General features: G+C 36.1%; 1 protein-coding gene across 12 annotated transcripts in view; it reads left to right on the top strand.

Moving 5' to 3' along the window:
• Window positions 1-20,556, top strand: part of LIN52 (lin-52 DREAM MuvB core complex component) — a 109,188-nt gene that overhangs the window by 78,298 nt on the left and 10,334 nt on the right. The window contains exons 6-7 of one of the 12 annotated variants that reach the window (XM_061156681.1): window positions 11,734-11,792; window positions 12,091-12,233. The exons of 5 other annotated variants lie outside the window; for them this stretch is intronic. In XM_061156681.1, coding sequence (XP_061012664.1) covers window positions 11,734-11,792; window positions 12,091-12,100 — 69 coding nt within the window. In that variant the 3' untranslated portion in view covers window positions 12,101-12,233. Of the gene's footprint in view, window positions 1-4,232; window positions 4,467-11,733; window positions 11,793-12,090; window positions 12,666-13,908; window positions 16,176-20,556 lie in introns of those variants that run through there. 6 more of the 12 variants (XM_061156677.1, XM_061156673.1, XM_061156670.1 and 3 more) reach the window with 6 other exon arrangements.

Raw genomic sequence — 20,556 nt, 5'->3', positions numbered from 1 at the left:
TGAAAATTGAATACAGCACTTTATTTGTGGACTGATTCCTGAGCAATCAGTGTTGTTTCCTTTGATCTGGAATCTGCATCTAATAATAGAAACTGAGGTTTTTGTTTCTTGGTTAGTACTTGCATCTCCTGGAGTTATCTCAAAATGAACTTGAAAATCAACCAAAAACCTCAAGTTTTTCAGTTATCAAATCATGTGCCCCTCCTGTGCTGTGCAGTTTCTTTAAAATTAAATATCTAACTTTAGATTTGTCCAACAGCCTTTTCTAGCCTCATTAATTTTTGTACACTTCTCTGACTTCTGGGAACCTGTACTTCCAGGCTATATGCTTTCCTCTGAATCTTCAGTTGTGAGTATTTCTGAAGTTGGTATCTCATTTCTCTTTCCCAAAGCACAATATGACTTTGTCCATTTCTTGGCTGCCATATGGAATGCCTCGGCCCCTGCTTTCCACTTGTGCACATCTCCTTCACACTTGAAACCCATCTCAAGCTTAATGCTCTGAACTTTTAGTCCTTACTAGTGCTGTTTCCATGTTTGGACTCATGTAGTATTAATACTTAATCTTTTCCCGTCTATGGCACTTGTCATACTTTGTCTTAATGGTTGTTTACTTTGATCTACTATAAAGGTTCTTAGAGTATCTTCTGTATTGTCAAAATTAGTCTAAAGAGATATACATAGGAGAGAATCAAAGTTTTTATGTTATAGGCTATTTGCCTTGATAACTTAATAAATTCTTATAAAGATAGGTAAATAGGTTATAGAACCTCCAGAAAACTTTGTGTTCTTAAGATTTTTATAGATTTTCCCAATCTATAAAATATAAAGCTTGAAATTATATGTGTATATTTTTATATATAGATACTATGTAATAGTTTGAAATTCCATTGTACCTTTCAACTAGGACTTTCATTACATCGAAAGCTTCTTGCTGCCCTCTTGTAAAAAGCTAGGTAATACGGCCAATTAACACTCCTCAGAAAATTTAAGTATTTTTCATCTAAATTACACTAAGATCAGCCCATTTCAAATTTTTAGAATTTTTATATCTTCTACAGATTTTCAAGTATAATTACTGATGAGCTTTTCTTTTTTGTGTTTATCTGTGGTGAATATGAATTTATTTGATTATCTGTCAGAATTTATAGCGCTTTTCTTGCCAAATTATGAACCTCCAAACAAAAGAAAAAAATAATTCTTGGTGAGATAAACTCTAAAGTATCCTGTTTAACATTTTAGAAGTTGCTTTGGAGTTTAAATGTTCCATTTTCTTGCTGATGAAACACAGAAGAGGTTGAAAAGTTACAGAGTGGTGAAGTTTTTCTTTTTGATAACATAAGACTTGATAATAAAAATGAATAATTAATAGTACATACCATAAGCTCCCCTTCTCTTCCTTCCTCTCCTAAGTTTGAATAATCTTTAGTCCTTTTCCTTTTTAAAAAACCCAGTCATCTTTCTACAAACCACAGGAAAGATAATAAGCATTCTGGATTTATTGTTGTTTTTCAGTCGGTTGGTCATATCTGACTCTTTGTGACCCCATGGACTGCAGCATGCCAGGTTTCCCTGTCCTTCACCATCTCCCAGAATTTGCCCAGACTCACATCTGTTGAGTCCCTGATGCCATCCAACCATCTCATCCCTATGTTGTCCCCTTCTGGATTTACACCTGTTGTTAAAATCCATATGATATACATAAAACCAAATGAATTTCACTTAAAAATGAATTAGTTGAGCAATTCTGCTCAACTTGAATAGCAGTAAAAACTATAGAAATGGATATAAACTATCTAAAATAAAGCATGAAGAGAAAAATGCTGAAACAAAATTATATAACCTCAGTGGAATGATCTCAAGCAGTCTAACATATATGTAATTGGAGTCCCAAAGAATGGAATCCAGAAAAAGTATGTAAAGAAACAAGTGGCCAGAATTTTTCCAAATATGGTATAAAGAAGGTCATTCAATCCCAAACATGAAGAAAACTGTACCAAGACATATTATAAATTGTTGAGTAGTAAAGAATGATAAAGAGAAAAATCTTAAAAGCAGGCAGAGGAAAAAAAAGACATAAAGAGGAACAAAGAATGAAAGTAGATTTCTCATCAGAAAATATACAAACTAGTAATAATGGAATGAAATCTTTAAAATACTGCAAGAAGAAAAAAATCTTGTCCACCTAGAATTCTCTATCCTGCTAAAATACTCTTCTATGATAAAGGCAAGATAAAGATATTTTCTAGACAAACAGAAGCCATGATAATTTGTCTCCAAGAAACATACACTACAGGAAATGTTTAAGGGCATTCCAAGCATAGCTAACAAATCAATAATAGAAATATAAATAGAATACTAAAAAACACCTTGTTGATCCAGAAGGAGACTAGAAAAAAGGAACAAACAAACAACATATGGGACAAATAGAATTAGCACCAAGATGATGAAATCATAAATATAAATCATAAATGATCAAATGTACTTGAAAGTTAAAAGAGTGTAGATCTTAAATGTTATCACCACATACACACACACAATTGCCATTATGTGAGGAGATGGAGATGTTAACTAGTCTTACTGTGGTAATCATTTTGCAATATATATATGTATCTAATTATCACATTGCATACCTTAAACTTACATATATGTCAAAAATATCTCAGTAAAGATGGAGGAATATATAAATGGTCTAAACACATCAATTAAAAGACAAGGATTATCATTGGATAAAAAAACAAGACTCAACTATATGCTGTATATAAACTTAAATGTAAATACATGGATACATTAAAAATAAAAGGATAGAAAAAGATAGGCTGTGCAACCATTAATAAAAAGTAAGCTGGAGTGACTATACCAACATCAAAGTAGAATTCAGAGCTAGGAATATTACCAGGGAGCAAGAATAGCATTTCATAAAGGATAAAAGGGTCAATGCATCAGAGGCCAAATATTGTTATCATGTTAATCCTCTCTAGATTTATCTATGTATATTCAATGCAATTCCAATCAAAATCCTACCAAGTCTTGTTAAGAAATTGAAAGCTAAATGATTCTAAAGTTTATATGTGGATTCTAATCCTGTCTCAACCACTAATTAGATGTATAAACTTGAGTCAATTATTTAACCTCTCTGTGCCTCATTTGTAAAATGGAGATGGTAAATGGCACCTATTTATGGGTATTGTGATGATTTTAAATAATAATGGGTTAAGTGCTTTGAATAGCATCCAACATATAATCACCATTAAGAAATGTTAGCCATTGTGGTTCAGCACAGACTTTTCACTGGGTGCTCTAAATTTTGAACGATGTAGAATAAACATGTTAACATTACAGTGATGCCCAGTTAGGTGGAATTTAGGGCTGAGCAGTTTCTATGTAATGTGTGGAGCAGGTTACAATTTGTTTTGAGCAAGAGGTGAGAAGTGTAATGTCAAGTCAGTACCAAGGAAAGATGGCACGAATTAGAACAAGTAAGAACTTTGCTTTGCAGATATATTAAGAATGTAAGGATGTGTTCAGATCAGAAAATAATCCTACTCAAATGGCCACACAGGACTGAAGGGCAGCGAAGTAACTAGTGAGACAATTATGGAGGCTTTTATGGTCTCTGTGAGAAATTATACTATACAAATCACTCGTGTACTGATTTTCTTAATTTTTTAATCTCTTCAAAAGATGAGACTGCAAAAAAGTGAGCATTACCAATCCTCTATGAAGTTGTATTCAATAAATGCATACTGAATGAACCAATTGACTTCTGTGGTGGTCCAGTGGTTAGGACTGTGTTTCCAACACAGGGAGCGCAGGTTCAGCCCCTGGTCAGGGAACTAAGATCCCACATGCCACATGGCATGACCAAAAAAACAAAATAAGTTAAAAAATGTTTGTTTGCTTATCATTATTTATTTATTGAAGTATAGTTGATTTACAGTATTGTGTTAGCTTCAGGTGTACTGGACAGTGATGCAGTATTTTTGTAGGTTGTATTCCAATATAGGTTATTATAAGATGATGTAGATAATTTCCTGTGCTAAGTGGTATATCTTTGTGTTACTTACTTTTTTTTATTGATTTCTTTTTAAAATTTTTATTTGGAGGATAATTACTTTACAGTGTTGTGTTGGTTTCTGCGGTACAGTAATGTGAATCAACCATAAGTATACACATATCCTCTCCCTCTTGAGCCTCCGTCCCACCACCACCCTCTCATTCTACCCGTCTAGGTTGTCACAGAGCAGCAGGCTGAGCTCCCTGTGTTAATACGGCAACTTCCCACTAGCTGTCTCTTTTACACATGGTAATGTATGTATTTCAGTGCTGCTTTCTCAATTCGTCCCACCCTCTTTCCACCAGAGTGTCCATTGTGTGGAAAGTCCATTATCCACGTGTGCGTCTCCATTCCTGCCCTGCAAATAGGTTCATCAGTACCATTTTTCTAAATACCCAGCATTAAAAAGTCAGTATTCTTCTTACCTTCAGACTAACACAGTAGTGAGCACATGAAAAGTCTACAATTAAATGCTTTTGTGTAAGTGAAATTATCTACATTGTTCATGATCTGTGTTAGGATTGCTAATTCAGTTGTTACATTTAACCAATTATTTACATGTACTGAAGATCACTTAGTTTTCATAGAAATCTTAATCTTTCAGTCTATGAATTTTGATAGGTTTAAGTATATAGCTTTGTTAAATGTTTCTGCATTTAATGTATTTGCATTAATCTAATGTACTTACATTAAATTTAATTGCATTCTGACTTCTGAGATGAATATTTAGTCATTAAACAAAAGGAACATTTTTCAAACAGTTATTCATAATGTCTAAGTAATCCAAGCACCATACTTATTTTAATTCAAAATATATACAGTGTCTTTGCTTTCAAAAGTACATTATAAATACAAATTCTGATATTAATCTAAAATTAAACAATTGAATTTAATGAAGTATATTTTTTCTTGAAGTATATTTGATTTTTTAAAATCAGGAACATTGATTGGTTAGATTTTCAGTCAGTTCTTTACCAAGAACAAAGCCAGGAGGAAAGAGCTCTTTTACTTGTGCCTCAGGGTGGAGGTAAAAAGTGGATGCCTGAGCCTTTAGTAGAGAAACCCAGGTTCTGTTACCTGGTGTCTTCACTGTGTGGAGTCTCTTTATCATGAGTTTCACTTGAATTCAAAGGACTTTTTATACTTCTGCATTTAATTTTTGCACAGCTCTTACATACCACTGATTTTAATGAAAACAGCATTATTGAGATATTTTACACATATTATAAAATTCATCCATTTAAAGTGTACAGTGAGTTTTTATTAGGTTGGCACAAAAGTGATTACAATTTTTACATTGTTGCAATTTGGCCTTTGATATTGAAATACATTCTAAGTAAATGTGGTTATGTTATACATCATTTTAATGCATATTTCTTGCTTTGTGTTTTTTTGCTAATGACTTATTACTTGCTGTTTAGTTCTATTTATTTTAGACTAGGGAAAAAATGTTAGACAAAAAGCAGATTCGAGCAGTTTTCTTTCTTTTTTCTTAATATATATATTTTATTGAAGTATAGTTGACTTAGAGTGTTTCAGGTGCATGCCTAGGTGATTCAGTTATACACATACACATATATTATTTTTCAGATTATTTTCCATTACAGGTTATTGTAAGGTATTGACTATAGTTCCATGTGCTATATAGTAAACCTTTGTTGCTTGTTGCGTATCTGTTTTTTTAAATTAGAAATCTATCATTCTGTTCATACTAAGTCAAATAAGTAGAATCAAAATGTCATTGATTTTTTAGTTGGGCCAAAATTCATAAGTTTTCTAAAATATATATATTATACATACTATTTATGTATATATATGTATACAAAAGGTTTTCTACTACATCAAGCAATTTTCTTATTCAAGTTCAAAATGTGTGATAAAGCAGCAAAGACAGCTCGCAACATCAATAGTGCATTTGGCCCAGGAACTGCTAATGAACATTCAGTGCAGTGGTGGCTCAAGACCTTTTGCAAAGGAGACGAGAGCCTTGAGGATGAGGAGTGTAGTGGCCGGCCATCAGAAGTTGACCACAACCGAGAGGATCATCAAAGCTGATCCTCTTAAACCTACAGAAGTTGCCAAAGAATTCAACATCAATTCTATGGTCATTTGGCATTTGGAGCAAACTTGAAAGATGAAAAAGCTTGATAAATGGATGCCTCGTGCGCTGACCGGAAATTTTTAAAAAGTCGTCGTTTAAAAGTGTCGTCTTCTCTTATTCTACACAACAGTGAAGAGTTTCTCAATCAGATTATAATGTGAGACGAAAAGTGGATTTTATACCATAACCGGCAACAACCAGCTCAGTGGTTAGACAGAAAAGAAGTTCCACAGCACTTACGAAAGCCAAACTTGCACCAAAAAAAGGTCATGGTCCCTGTTTGGTAGACCTGCTGCCCATCTGATCCACTACAGCTTTCTGAATCCTGGCAAAACCATTATATCTGAGAAGTATGCTCATCAAATCGACAAGATGCGCCAAAAACTGCAGTGCCTGCACCTGGCATTGGTCAACAGAAAGGGCCCAACATCATACAACCAACACTTCGAAAGTGGAACAAATTGGGCTCTGAAGTTTTGCCTCATGCACCATATTCACCTGACCTCTCAACAACTGACTACCATGTACTTCTTCAAGCATCTCAAAACTTTTTGCAGGGAAAACGCTTCCACAACCAGCAGAATGCAGAAAATTTTTTCCAAGAGTTCATTGAATTTCGAAGCACGGATTTTTATGCTACAGTAATAAACAAATTTATTTCTAGTTGGCAAGAATGTGTTGATTATAATGGTTCCTATTTTGATTAATAAAGATGTGTTTGAGCCTAGTTATAATGATTTAAAATTCATAGTATAAAACCATAACTACTTTTGTACCAACCTAATAGTATATTCACAGAAGTATGCAACTGCTGTGACAATCTAATTTTGGAGTATTTCCATCACCCTAAAAAGAAGCCAGATAACCATTAGCAGTCACTCCCATTCCCCCAGTTCCACTCCCTAATCAGCCCTAAGTGATTGCTAACCTACTTTTTGCCTCTGGATTTCATTCCTTTTTATTACCAAATAATATTCCATTATATGCATATGTCACATTATTCATCAGTTGGTAGACATTTGGGTATGTCCACTTTTTGGCTATTATGAAAATGCACTGTGAACATTCTTGTGCAGGTTTTTAAACTTTCTTTTGATGTGGGATGTGTTTGTGTAAGTTTTGCATTGGACTCTACAGATATAATTTTAACTAGGTGTAAGTACAATGTATATCACCCAATATGTAAATCAGTACAGTTCAGTCACTCAGTCATGTCCGACTCTGCGACCACATGGACTGCAGCACACCAAGCTTCCCTGTCCATCACCAACTCCCGGAGCTTGCTCAAACTCATGTCCATCGAGTCAGTGATGCCATCCTCAGCTGATGATGGTGATACAATCTCATCCTCTGTCGTCCCCTTCTTCTCCTGCCTTCAATCTTTCCCTGCATCAGGGTCTTTTCCAGTGGGTCAGTTCTTCAAGTCAGGTGGCCAAAGTACTGGAGTTTCAGGTTCAGCCTCAGTCCTTCCAATGAATATTCAGCACTGATTTCCTTTAAGATTGACTGGTTTGATCTCCTTGCAGTCCAAGGTACTCTCAAGAGTCTTCTCCAACAACACAGTTCAAAGCATCGATTCTTCGGCACTCAGCTTTCTTTATAGTCCAATAATATCTAAATACATTTTGCTTAAACTTAGAGATAACTTAACCATTTATTGATCTCTCCTTTGTCTTCTTGAGTAAGCAAAAACACGTCTTTTTTATTTCATCATTCTCAGTATTGGATCCCATTTCAAAGGACTCTAGAGTTTGATATTTCATATCTTGAGCTAGAATGGAGAAGAATAGCATATTGTGAATCTGTTTACAATTGGCTGACTATAATGGCTAACTGACAACAATAGGTCATACCTTCTGGGGTTTTTTTTGTTTCTTTGCTTTGCCTGTGCCAGGTCTTTGTTGCTGCGCATGAGCTTTTTCATTAGTTGCAGCACGTAGGCTTCTCCTGTTACAGAGCATGGGCTCTAGAGAGTGCAGGCTCAGAAGTAGCGCCTCATGGACTTAGTTGCTCTGTGGCATGTGGGATCTTAGTCCCCCAACCAGGGATCAAACCCACGCCCCTCTATTGGAAAGCGAACTCCTAACCTCTTGGAACACCAAAGAAGTCTGATGTTTTGTTGTTTTTAACCTTGGTCATATATTCTTATTTTGCTTTTGCGTAGAGTAAAACTTTGGAAGAATAGAATGCTTCTGGCACATAGAGATTCATTTCTTTATTGACATTTAACCTCAGAGATAGATACATCATTGATTATACAGATGAAGTGAATGTACCCAGTAACTCAAGCTGAACTTGGGCAATCATTAAGAAAGTAATTCAAAGAATGTGATTAATGTTAGGAATATTTAAGTGTTTTATTCACATTGTCTTCTGGCCTTTGACTCAACTCTTGATTTATTAGAAATAATACTCCTCAATCAAATCAGAACTAGATTACTAGGGACTTAATAAATAGTCTTTATTTAAAATAAACTTTTTAGTATGCTTCTCTACTGTCCAAAAAAGTAAGTGTTAGGTTTGTTTGGTTACAGGAATGCTATTTTATTAGAACCAACATGAATAGAGAGGAAAAGACTAATCTAAAATGTGGTTTTTAGGTAGAATTAGTTCAGGTTGATCTTAGAATCACAGAATTTTTAACTCATTAAGGTAGTATCCTCCACCCTGGATTCCATAAATTATGTCTTTTGAATAAGAAATAAAGACATTTAAAACTTTTAAGGGAGGAGAAGGAAATGGCAACCCACTTCAGTATTCTTGCCTGGAAAATCCCATGGACAGAGAAGCCTGACAGTCTATGGTCCACGGGGTCACAAAGAGTCCAACATGACATAGCAACTAAACAGCAACAATAGCTGTTAATTAATTTGGTGGGGGGAAATTCTTTCACAATGTACTATGTTTAAAATATCTTACAATTTTATTTGTCAATTATACCTCAGCAAAGCTGAAAAAAATTTTAAGGGAATTCCCTGGCAATCCAATGGTTAGGACTTCACATTCTTGTTAGTGAGGGCCCAGGTTTGAACCCTGATCAGGGAACTAAAGTCCCACAAGACCCACAGTACAGCCAAAAAAAATTTTACCAAATAAAACTTTTAAAATAAATGCACAGTAAATGTTTCCATTTAAAAAAAAACCTTGTGAAAACTTCAGTCTTAAAACTTGACTTGGGAACAAATCACTTGACTTAATTGTGGTTTGGTTGTTGACAGTCACGACTTTTTGCTTAACCGAATATGGTGAATAATTATAATTGGTTTGTTTCTGCCAGATTTGCATAGATCAGATTTGTGACTTGTGGTTTAATTTCTTAAAGCAGGCCATTTCTTTTACTACTTTGGTAGCCACAAGAAATCCCAAATGGTTCTGGGAATTAAGAAAGTACTTAGAGTTTATTCTAAGATTTATTTCATAATGTTGACTTGCATTTTTACCCCAGTGGCCTAGTGGAGAGGATTTAAAAAGAGCTGTCCTTAGCTTGCCAAATTGTTCCCAGATACTATATCCCCAAAGGATCAGTTCAAGTATCACTCCTTTTCTAGAGCTTTTCCTGCCCATCCAACCCAAACCTTCTGCAGATTTAATTGTCCCCATGTCTATCTTTGTAATGTGTTGTATATACTCCTTTTATAGCTTGGATGACATTACTTGATAATTATTTATTTTCCAGTCTATCTTCTGCCAGATTCTCAAGGTTAAGGATTATATTATAACCTTAACACTATGGCACTAGAGATTGAGCTGAAGTTTTGATAAAAAATTCTAATCCTTGACTGAATTTTAATTTCTCCCTTTGTTGCTCATAGAGAAGATAGTATATCACTTTTCTGCATTTAGCTTTATGGTAAGAAGTATGCTTTATGGTCATAATTTTTTTTCCATTTATTTTTATTAGTTGGAGGCTAATTACTTCACAACATTGCAGTGGGTTTTGTCATACATTGACATGAACTAGCCATGGAGTTACATGTATTCCCCATCCCGATCCCCGCTCCCACCTCCCTCTCCACCCGATTCCTCTGGGTCTTCCCAGTGCACCAGGCCCGAGCACTTGTCTCATGCATCCCACCTGGGCTGGTGATCTCTTTCACTATAGATAATATACATGCTGTTCTCTCGAAACATCCCACCCTCGCCTTCTCCCACAGAGTCCAAAAGTCTGTTCTGTACATCTGTGTCTCTTTTTCTGTTTTGCATATAGGGTTATCGTTACCATCTTTCTAAATTCCATATATATGTGTTAGTATGCTGTAATGTTCTTTATCTTTCTGGCTTACTTCACTCTGTATAAGGGGCTCCAGTTTCATCCATCTCATTAGGACTGATTCAAATGAATTCTTTTTAATGGCTGAGTAATAGTCCATGGTGTATATGTACCACAGCTTCCTTATTCATTCATCTGCTGATGGGCATCTGGGTTGCTTCTATGTCCTGGCTATTATAAACAGTGCTGCGATGAACATTGGGGTGCATGTGTCTCTTTCAGATCTGGTTTCTTCAGTGTGTATGCCCGCAAGTGGGATTGCTGGGTCATATGGCAGTTCTATTTCCAGTTTTTTAAGAAATCTCCACACTGTTTTCCATAGCGGCTGTACTAGTTTGCATTCCCACCAACAGTGTAAGAGGATTCCCTTTTCTCCACACCCTCTCCAGCATTTGTTGCTTTGTAGACTTTTGGATAGCAGCCATCCTGACTGGCGTGTAATGGTACCTCATTGTGGTTTTGATTTGCATTTCTCTGATAATGAGTGATGTTGAGCATCTTTTCATGTGTTTGTTAGCCATCTGTATGTCTTCTTTGGAGAAATGTCTGTTTAGTTCTTTGGCCCATTTTTTGATTGGGTCATTTATTTTTCTGGAATTGAGCTTCAGGAGTTGCTTGTATATTTTTGAGATGAATCCTTTGTCTGTTGCTTCATTTGCTATTATTTTCTCCCAATCTGAGGGCTGTCTTTTCACCTTACTTATAGTTTCCTTTGTTGTGCAAAAGCTTTTAAGTTTTATTAGGTCCCATTTGTTTAGTTTTGCTTTTATTTCCAATATTCTGGGAGGTGGGTCATAGAGGATCCTGCTATGATTTATGTCGGAGAGTGTTTTGCCTATGTTCTCCTCTAGGAGTTTTATAGTTTCTGTTCTTACATTTAGATCTTTAATCCATTTTGAGTTTATTTTTGTGTATGGTGTTAGAAAGTGTTCTAGTTTCATTCTTTTACAGGTGGTTGACCAGTTTTCCCAGCACCACTTGTTAAAGAGGTTGTCTTTTTTCCATTGTATATCCTTGCCTCCTTTGTCAAAGATAAGATGTCCATAGGTTCGTGGATTTATCTCTGGACTTTCTCTTCTGTTCCATTGATATGATCATAATTTTAACCAATTAAAATTTTATCAATAATTCTTTTAGTAATGAATTAGAACTGAAGACAAAATCAAAGAGTCTGGGTAAGATAGGTTGCTGGTGTATTCAGTCGTGTCTGATTCTTTGCGATTCCATGGGCTGCAGCCCACTAGGCTCTTCTGTCCATGGGATTTTTCCAGCAAGAATACTTGAGTGGGTTGCCGTTTCTTCCAGGGAATCTTCCAGACCCAGGGATTGAACCTGCAGATCACTGAACCACCTGGGAAACCCAGGTAAGATAGGTTAGTGGTCCTCAAACTTTGGTCATACATCAGAATCACATTCAGAAAACTAAGATCATGGCATCTGATCCCATCCCTTCATGGCAAAAATAGATGGGGAAACAATGGAAACAGTGACTGACTATTTTCTTGGGCTCCAAAATCACTGCAGATGGTGACTGCAGCCATGAAATTAAAAATTGCTTGCTCCTTAGGAGAAAAGCCATGACAAACCTAGACAGAATATTAAAAAGCAGAGACATTACTTTGCTGACAAAGGTCCGTCTAATCAAAGCTATGGTTTTTCCAGTAATCATTAATGGATGTGAGAGTTGGACCATAAAGAAAGCTGAGCACCGAAGAATAGATGCTTTTGAACTGTGGTGTTGGAGGAGACTTGAGAGTCCCTTGGACTACAAGGAGATCAAACCAGTCAATCCTAAAGGAAATCAGTCCTGAATATTCATTGGAAGGACTAGTGCTGAAACTGAAGCTCCAATACTTGAGCCACCTAAGGTGAAGAGCCGACTTACTAGAAAAGAGCTGCCACAGCTACTGAAGCCCACACACCCTAGAGCTCATGAGCTGAAACGAGAGAAGTCACTGCCATGAGAAACCCACACGCTGCAAGGAAGAGTAGCCTTGCCCTCTGCAACCAAAGAAAGCCTGCACACAGCAAAGATGACCCAGTGTAGCCAAAAGTTAGCAAATAAATAATCTTAAAAAAAAATAATAATGGGCATAAGAATGTGTTGATTAGTTGAGGAAACAAGTTTAGAACTCTGACCTCTGATTTTTGAGGCCAGGGGTCTAGCACCTATAAAATGCTTCTTTTCTCTTTCACTTCTTTATTGGCTTGAGTGCAAATAAAATAAATGAAAAATGTGTTTTAAATTTAATTATTAAACATTATAGTAAATGTTTATATACTGTCTAACCAGATTTCCCCTTATATTTTGCCATGTTGATCACACAGAAGTTGTTTTTAAGATCTTAAATTATCACTTGTACTGTCAATGAAAGAGTATGTTTTCATTCAGTATATGCTTACTATAGGGCTTCCCTGGTGGATCAGTGGTAAAGAATCCACCTGCAAATGTAGGAGACGTGGGTTTGATCGCTGGGTTGGGAAGATTCCTTGGAGAAGGAAATGGCAAACCCACTCCAGTTTTCTTGCCTGGGAAATCCCACGGACAGAGGAGCCTGGTGGACTATAGTCCATGGAGTCATAAAAGAGTCAGACACAACTGAATGACTAAACAATATGCTTATTATGTTAACTATATATAGATTAAACTCTATATAGTTATTATATATAATCTATATATTAAACTATACATATAGTTATTATATATAGATTAATCTCTGGAGTTTCCATGAAGTGGACTACTATACACAGTATAATATAATCTTCTGGTTGAAGATATTTTTGTGTTCTAAGTCACAAATGTTGTAAATAAGACTTTTCAGAAACATCAAAACTAGATATTTGAAAAACACAGAAGGTTAACTAGCTATAATTTCCACTCACAAGTAAACTAACCACTACCATATTGTTATGGACCTGGTCCCTTGGCCCGTTTAATCAATAGAAATTGATACAAGGCCAGATAAGAATTCTAGTCAGGGCTTCATTAGGGCTGTGCTGCAGCATGAGGGAGGGAAAACAAGGAGCAGGTATTCTTGCTGTCTCCCCAGAGGAGCTGCTTTGGTCCCTAAAGGGGATAACGACAGGGGCAGGTCTGTGGACTGGGCAGGAGGCATAGCGTAGGTGATCTGCCCACTCCGTGGTGATACTGTGTGCAGGGATCCCGCTTTTGCTCTCAGCCACTCAGAAATGGCAGTTGGTTCCTCCTGTCCTTTCTGTATCTTGTTCATAACTGCCCCAACTCTGCACTCCTGCAGTTGTTTTCAGTCCATTATTGTTTCTTTGTATTCTGTTGCTCAGAGATGTTAGTCCAGGTATAAGCACTCTGGTTAAAGGTCCCAGGTCCCAGCCTGTCTCAATATGACCACCTAGGTAGACACATCATACAATCAAGTTCTCACCTTGATGTGATGTTCTTTTGCAAGAAATTCAGGGATTTTCCTGGTGGTCCAGTGGCTAAGAATCCACTTTGTAATACAGGGGACTCGAGTTCGATCCCTAATTGGGGAACTAAGATCCTGCATGCCGTGGAGCAACTAAGCCCATGCACCACAACTGAAGATCCCTCATGCTGCAATGAAGATTGAAGATCCCGCTTGCCGCAACTTAAGACCTGATGCAACCAAATAAATAAATAATGTTTTTTTTTTAAATTCATAATCAAGTGAAAACAGTAATTGAACATATGTACTACTACATGATTTTAAAGGAAAAAGATTTTTAAATTAAGCCTTGCTGGATGAATATTATAAGTGAAATTTGCTTGGTTATGTCCAGTTCTTTGCGACCCCATGGAATTCTCAAGACCAGAACACTGGAGTGGGTAGCCTTTCCCTTCTCCAGGGGATCTTCTAAACCCAAGGATCGAACCCAGGTCTCCTGCATTGCAGGTAGATTCTTTACCAGCTGAGCCACAAGGGAAGCCTGAGAATACTGTAGTGGGTAGCCTATCTCTTCTCCAGTGGATCTTCCTGACCCAGGAGTTGAACTAGGGTCTCCTGCATTGCAGGTGAATTCTTTACCAACTGGGCTATCAGGGAAACAAATACTATATATTGTGTATTTTTTTCCCCAAGTCATTTAGGGAAAATATCTTTAAAAGTCTTTTCCATTGATGAATTTATTGTCTGGTCAAGTTGAGAACATGAACCATAGAGATGTGAAACTACATTGCAAACAATTAAAACCAAATTATCAGAACAAGTAGTTTGTTTAAAGTGGATAAATCATCATCTATGAAGTAAGAGTGATCCAGTTAAAGTAGGAATAGGGAGGTCATCATTTATATTCACAGTTGTTGATGGTGTGAGGGCAGACTAGCTGAAATTTAGCTGTACTAGTGAATCGGCTTCCCTGGTGGCTCAGACAGTAAAGAATCTGCCTGCAGTGCATGAGACCTGGGTTCAATCCCTGGGTTGGGAAGATCCCCTGGAAAAGGAAATGGCAACCCACTCCAGTATTCTTGCCTAGAGAATTCCATGGACAGAGGAGCCTGATGGTCTGTGTAGTCCATGGGGTCACAAAGACTCAGATATGATTTAGCGACTGGCAAACACTCTAATGAATGTTTTTAGATTAAGCTCTTCATTTTTGTAACTTGTTAGCTATTGGACTGGTCTAGACCTTAAAGTTACTCTTACTACTGACACTGAAGCTTTATTTTTATTTTGTTGAAGTGTAGTTGATTTGCAATACTGGGTTAATTTCTGCTGTAGTGACCCTAAAGCTTTTTCAATTCAAAAAATTTCAATTCAAAATTCAGTAAATGAGTAACCAAGGACTTATTCTTTCCACCTCCCAAAGAATTTTGTAGGAGCAAAATGTTGAGCAAGAGAACTTCACTTGTAGCTATTTTATGAATAAATTGAAAATTGTGCTTAGATTTGTCAGTGTGGTTCCTTAAATAATTAAGAAAGGTTGGAAGGCAGCAGGTTTAACCTGCTTAACCTGAGTTAGATTTGGTGGACTTTAAAAAATATGTTATCTGCTTTTGATCGTTTGGTCATGTGTAATTTGTTCCTCATCCAAGGAATTTAACGATAGAAATAAACATTCATGACATAAAAACTCACCCCCTTTCTCAAGCTTTTTCTGTCCATTTCTAAGCCCTCTGCATAATTAATTGTCCTCATTTCTGTTCCCTGGCCTACTCTTCATTGTATTATGATATGCAGTGATAATGAGAAAAAGCTATATTTCCAGAAAAGCAGTTGGTGAAGTTTGCTTTTTATTATGAAGATTTTACAAACGTTACTAAAGTAATGAGAATGCTATAATGAATTCCACATACCCATCCCCAACTTCAGTCAGCTTTCTGTTATTCTTGTTTTATCCCCGCCCACTTATATCACACTTTTGTTGTTGGTTGTGTTGTTGGCTGGAGTATTTTAAAGCAAATCTTAGTGCTGTGTCATTCATAAGTACTGTAGTATGTATCTCTAACCAAGAAGCCCTTTAAAAAACACACAATTATTACACTAAACAAAATAAAATAATAATTCCTTAATAATATAATCCTTGTCCAATTTGGCTAAAAACTGTTTTTCACAGTTGGTTTGTGTGAGTTGGTATCTGGAGGTCTGCACATTTGCATTTGGTTGACATCAGACTTCAGCCTCTTAAGCTTCTCTGTAAATAGGCACGCTCTGTTCTTCTAGGGCTCCCCCACCCCCACCAGTGCTATTTAATTGTTGAAGAAACTAGTTTGTTTGTCTCGGAAGATCTCCTGCATTTTAAATTTGGATGATTTTTATCCTGGTGGTAGCATTTTATGTTTTCCTTCCCCCCACCCCCACCCCTAATTTCATGCAATCTAGTAGAGTTAGAGAATAAAGTGATTTTGGAATCAGTCCTTTTGGAAAGAATGGTTCATAAGTGTAGTTGCTATTGCTGCATATCAAAAAGCATAAGACCTTCATTTGTTTCAGTTTCAATGAGGACCATTGGGTTTAGGTGGTATAAATCTGATCTCTTTCATAATAAAAATTATAATTATCATCAGCATCTATTTGGTTTTCCTGAAATATAGTCCAGAGAGGAAAGACAGGGAGAAAAGATTGATTTTTTCCCTCCCTTTACTGAGTTTCAGAACATGAGATGAGTTGAAATAACTAAGGACTTTTAAGAAACATAGGTATTTATATTTAATATATTTCTAACTACTATAATTATTATTCTTTTTGACAGTCAGAACTGTCCCATCTTTAGTTAGTGGACACCCCTTTTTGTTGACTCCTGTGTTGTTTGATGTGACTCTCGTACTCTTTGGCAACTTCCTTCCTTTCAGCATGTCAAGATATTCTGTGTTCATTTACTTCTTTAGACATAGAATCTCATCCATATCTCCAAGTAACCTTGGTTCCTTTTAGTAGAAATCTAAGTATTAAGAGTATTCATTAGTACTGAACTGTTAGGCTTCTGGGCCTTTTCCATGGACAGAGTTGGTAAATGAGTGTTGTTTTGTTTTTTAAAAGAAAAAGAAGTTGTATTCCTACCAGTATGCCTAGTTCAAATTAAAAATGTTTAAGGGTATTAATTGATATTTTGAAATTTTAATTTTATTGAAGTATGGTGAATTTACAGTGTGTTAGTTTCAGGTGTATAGCAAAGTGATTCAGTTATACTTTCTTTTGAATATTCTTGTTTCATTTATAACGCTTTTGATTTTTATTTTTTTGAAATGTGCGGGCTTCTCTTGTTGCAGAGCAGGGGCTCTAGGGCATGTGGTCTTAGTAGTTGCGGCTCCTAGGCTCTAGAACACAGGCTCAATAGTTGTGGTGCACAGACTTAGTTTGTCCGTAGCATGTCGGATCTTCCTGGATCAAGGATTGACCCCATGTCTCCTGCATTGGCAGATGGGTTATTTACCACTGAGCCACCAGGGAAGCCTGCAATTTAAGATTTCTTTGTGCCTCATTTATGTCTTTAGGATATCTACTTGTAGGGATATAGTCAGAATATGTCTTTTAGAATTATTTAAACTTGTACTGTGTGGTTATGCCAGATTTCAGAGATTCAAGTTATTTTTAGGTTATTTCCATTTTTAGAGATTGCTTTTTTTCTATTTAATGATTTTTGTTTTTTGGCCATGCCACATGACTTATGGATCTCATTCCCTGACCAGAGAACTAACCTGTGCCCCCACCAGTAGAAGCACAGGCTCTTAACTGCTGGACCACCAGGGAAGTCCCTAATGAATTTTTTTAATGTATAAAATATTTATATAATAGTGTCCAAAAGTAAAATGTATAAAATAAAGTATAAAGTGTCTGCTTCTACCTCTCTCCTGCCCTCTGCTCTTTTTCCTCTCCTAGGTAACCGTCTTTATTAATAAAAAGTAATACTAAACTTTATCTTTCCATTATTTCTTTTGAAAATGTAAGTAAATATACCTATGTATTTCCCCATGTCCTAATTTTCCACATGAGGTAATCTACTATACACACCTTGCTTTTTTTCCCCTCAGCAACATCTTCTGGAGTTCTCTCCATAGCAATATATAGGTCCCTTCTTCATTCCTTCTTACAGCTGAACGGTACTTTATAATAAGGAGTCTGCTCCGTGAAAATGGACATTTGGGTTGTTTCCAATCTTCCAATCTTCAGTTATTGCAGGTAGTGCTGGAATGAATAGGAATATGAATACCCTATTTAACATTTTTGTTGGTTTACCTTTGGATAGCTACCTAGAAGTAAAATTGCTGAGTTAAAGGGTATAAAAAACATAGGTAATTTTATTGGGGCAAAATTTCTTATACACAGTGTTGAATTAAGAGTTGAAACGGAAGTAAAGTTCCTCTTTCCTCATGTATGAATAGATTATTTCAGTAGATATATATATAGCTGACCACCTACCACATGCCTGGTATTGTTCTGGTTACTGAACAAGATAGAGTAGGAGTCTCCATAGAACTTCATGGAGCATGAAGGTAAATAAAGTTAATTTCAAATTTTGGTGAGTGCTGTGAAGGAAGTAAATGTGTTGACATGAAAGAGTAACCAAGAGTACTCACTTTGGATAGGGTGGCCACGGAAGCCCTCCTTAAAAGCTGACATTTGAACTGAGATTTGACATTAAAAAAATGATTAACACTGCCATTTATAGACTTTCCTACTATGTGCCAGACAATATAAAGGCTTTTCTTACCTCATTTTATCTCACAAGTCTCTGCAATATCTATTTTATAATTCCCATCTTATGAATGAGAGAACTGATGCTCAGAAAAATAATTTGCTCAAGATCTTAAAACTTGTAAATGGGCGGCTGGGACTTGAATCAAGGCTGGACCCATCTAATTCCAAAGCCAGACAAGAGAAATCCTTTTTACTGTATACATTGCCTCTCTACCAGAAAGAAAGCAGAGAATACCGAGTTAACATCATAAATGGTTTAGTCTCTTGTTTTAACCTGGCAGAAATACAGTGTTTTGTCTTTTTTCCTTTTCTGTTCACATTTACTATTGAATGATTACAAATTCAAAATACATGTGCTTATTTTATGTGGGAATATTGTTTGTATAAGAAAATAGAAAAACATGTCTTCTTGTCTAAGTTAAGTAAAACAATTTCAATATCTGTTTTTATTGTTTTCAATTTAATTATGGTTCTCTGTTTAAAATACTGTAGCAAAAATATCCCCCAGATATTTCTAGCCTATTAAAATGATGCCCCTTCTAAGTATCCTATTTATTTATTTCACAAATATTTGTTAAAATCTATATTTAAGGTATTTTATAGTGTATATTTGAAATAACTTCATTAAATGAAATAACCAAAACATGCAAGGTTCTGTAAATAGCCTTTAAATTTTAGGCGGAAATTTTTTTCTTCTACCAGCACTTACTGAGCACCTAAATATACCATCTTAAATCTTACAACAACTGACTCAGGTAGGTACTAAACCCCCGTTTTACAGATGAAGGAACTGAGGCATAGAGAGGCTACATAATTTACCTGAGATGACTAATAAGTGATAGATTCAGACCTAAAGTTCAAATTCTTTGCTATCTAAGTTTTTCTATATCATATATAATATATTAAAAAAGTCCTATCAAAAAACAAGAAAGTAAGGAAATATATTTTTCCTTGCTGGTGGGTTAAGTGCATACTACCGTCCTATGAACCATGTGTGAAGATGCATAGACATTTTCTTTGGTGTCTTAAACTGAAACTACCTGCAGTTAAAACTCAGGATTCTAATTTTACAAACAAGGCCACCTCTAACAAAATTAAAATAAAATTACATTATCCCCTGGTTTAAAGAAAAATTCTCCAGTAACTATAGAAGTGCTTGTGGTATGAAGACAGCATCTTAAATCTCCATGTAAGTCATACACAAAGTGTTATTGCAGTGAGAAAATAGTGGCGTGAATAATACCTGCTCACAGCCCAAGACACTTGATGTATCTTGGGCCTCAGTGTTTGTTGGATTTTGCAATTTCATGAGCAAGATTTGTATTTTTTTAAAGTTCTATATTTTCTATGTGTCCCACTTGATGTCAAATCTGTATTCTTAGATTGTAGCGTTCCATTAAAAAATATAAATAATCTCAGCCCCTCCTCCCTCCTCCCCCTCCCCCCACACTCATTTTGTATAATATGGTAATGATATCACCGTAGCAGTAATTACGGGTCATCTTCATTTCTTTCATCTCTGCCTGTTCTGATGGCTTCATTCCTTTGACGGAAAAGATTTGGCTCTGGGTGCTATGATTATTTTGTTAAGCGTTATTCGAATAGACAGGAGTGAGAGAAATTAATCAATCCAAATGCAATTAGCATCATGTTTAACCCAGTGATGGACGTCTCAAGGTGAAACAGCTAGGGGAGTTTCAGACATTATTATTCAATCCAGTGGTTCTTATCTAAATTATAATCAAGAGAGGTTTTTATTGGCCTCGCAGTGTGAAGATGTAACTCTTTCCCTGGCCTGGGGGTCAGTAAGACTGGGGTCTGCATCCTCTGTAGATGTTTGCTACTGCCAGCACCCTGAGGTAGGGATGTTCCCAGTAGGAACGTTGTCTTAACATCTAAGTCCTTGAAATTTATCTACGCTGGGATCCTGGTCTGATTTTCCTGGGAGTGGGATATTGCCTGTGAATAAATTACTCTAACTTGGGGCACAATATTT

The sequence above is a fragment of the Dama dama genome, chromosome 12 (genome assembly GCF_033118175.1).
Source record: "Dama dama isolate Ldn47 chromosome 12, ASM3311817v1, whole genome shotgun sequence".
In the NCBI taxonomy this organism is placed as follows: Eukaryota; Metazoa; Chordata; class Mammalia; order Artiodactyla; family Cervidae; genus Dama; species Dama dama.
This window is presented reverse-complemented; position numbering and strand designations above follow the sequence as displayed.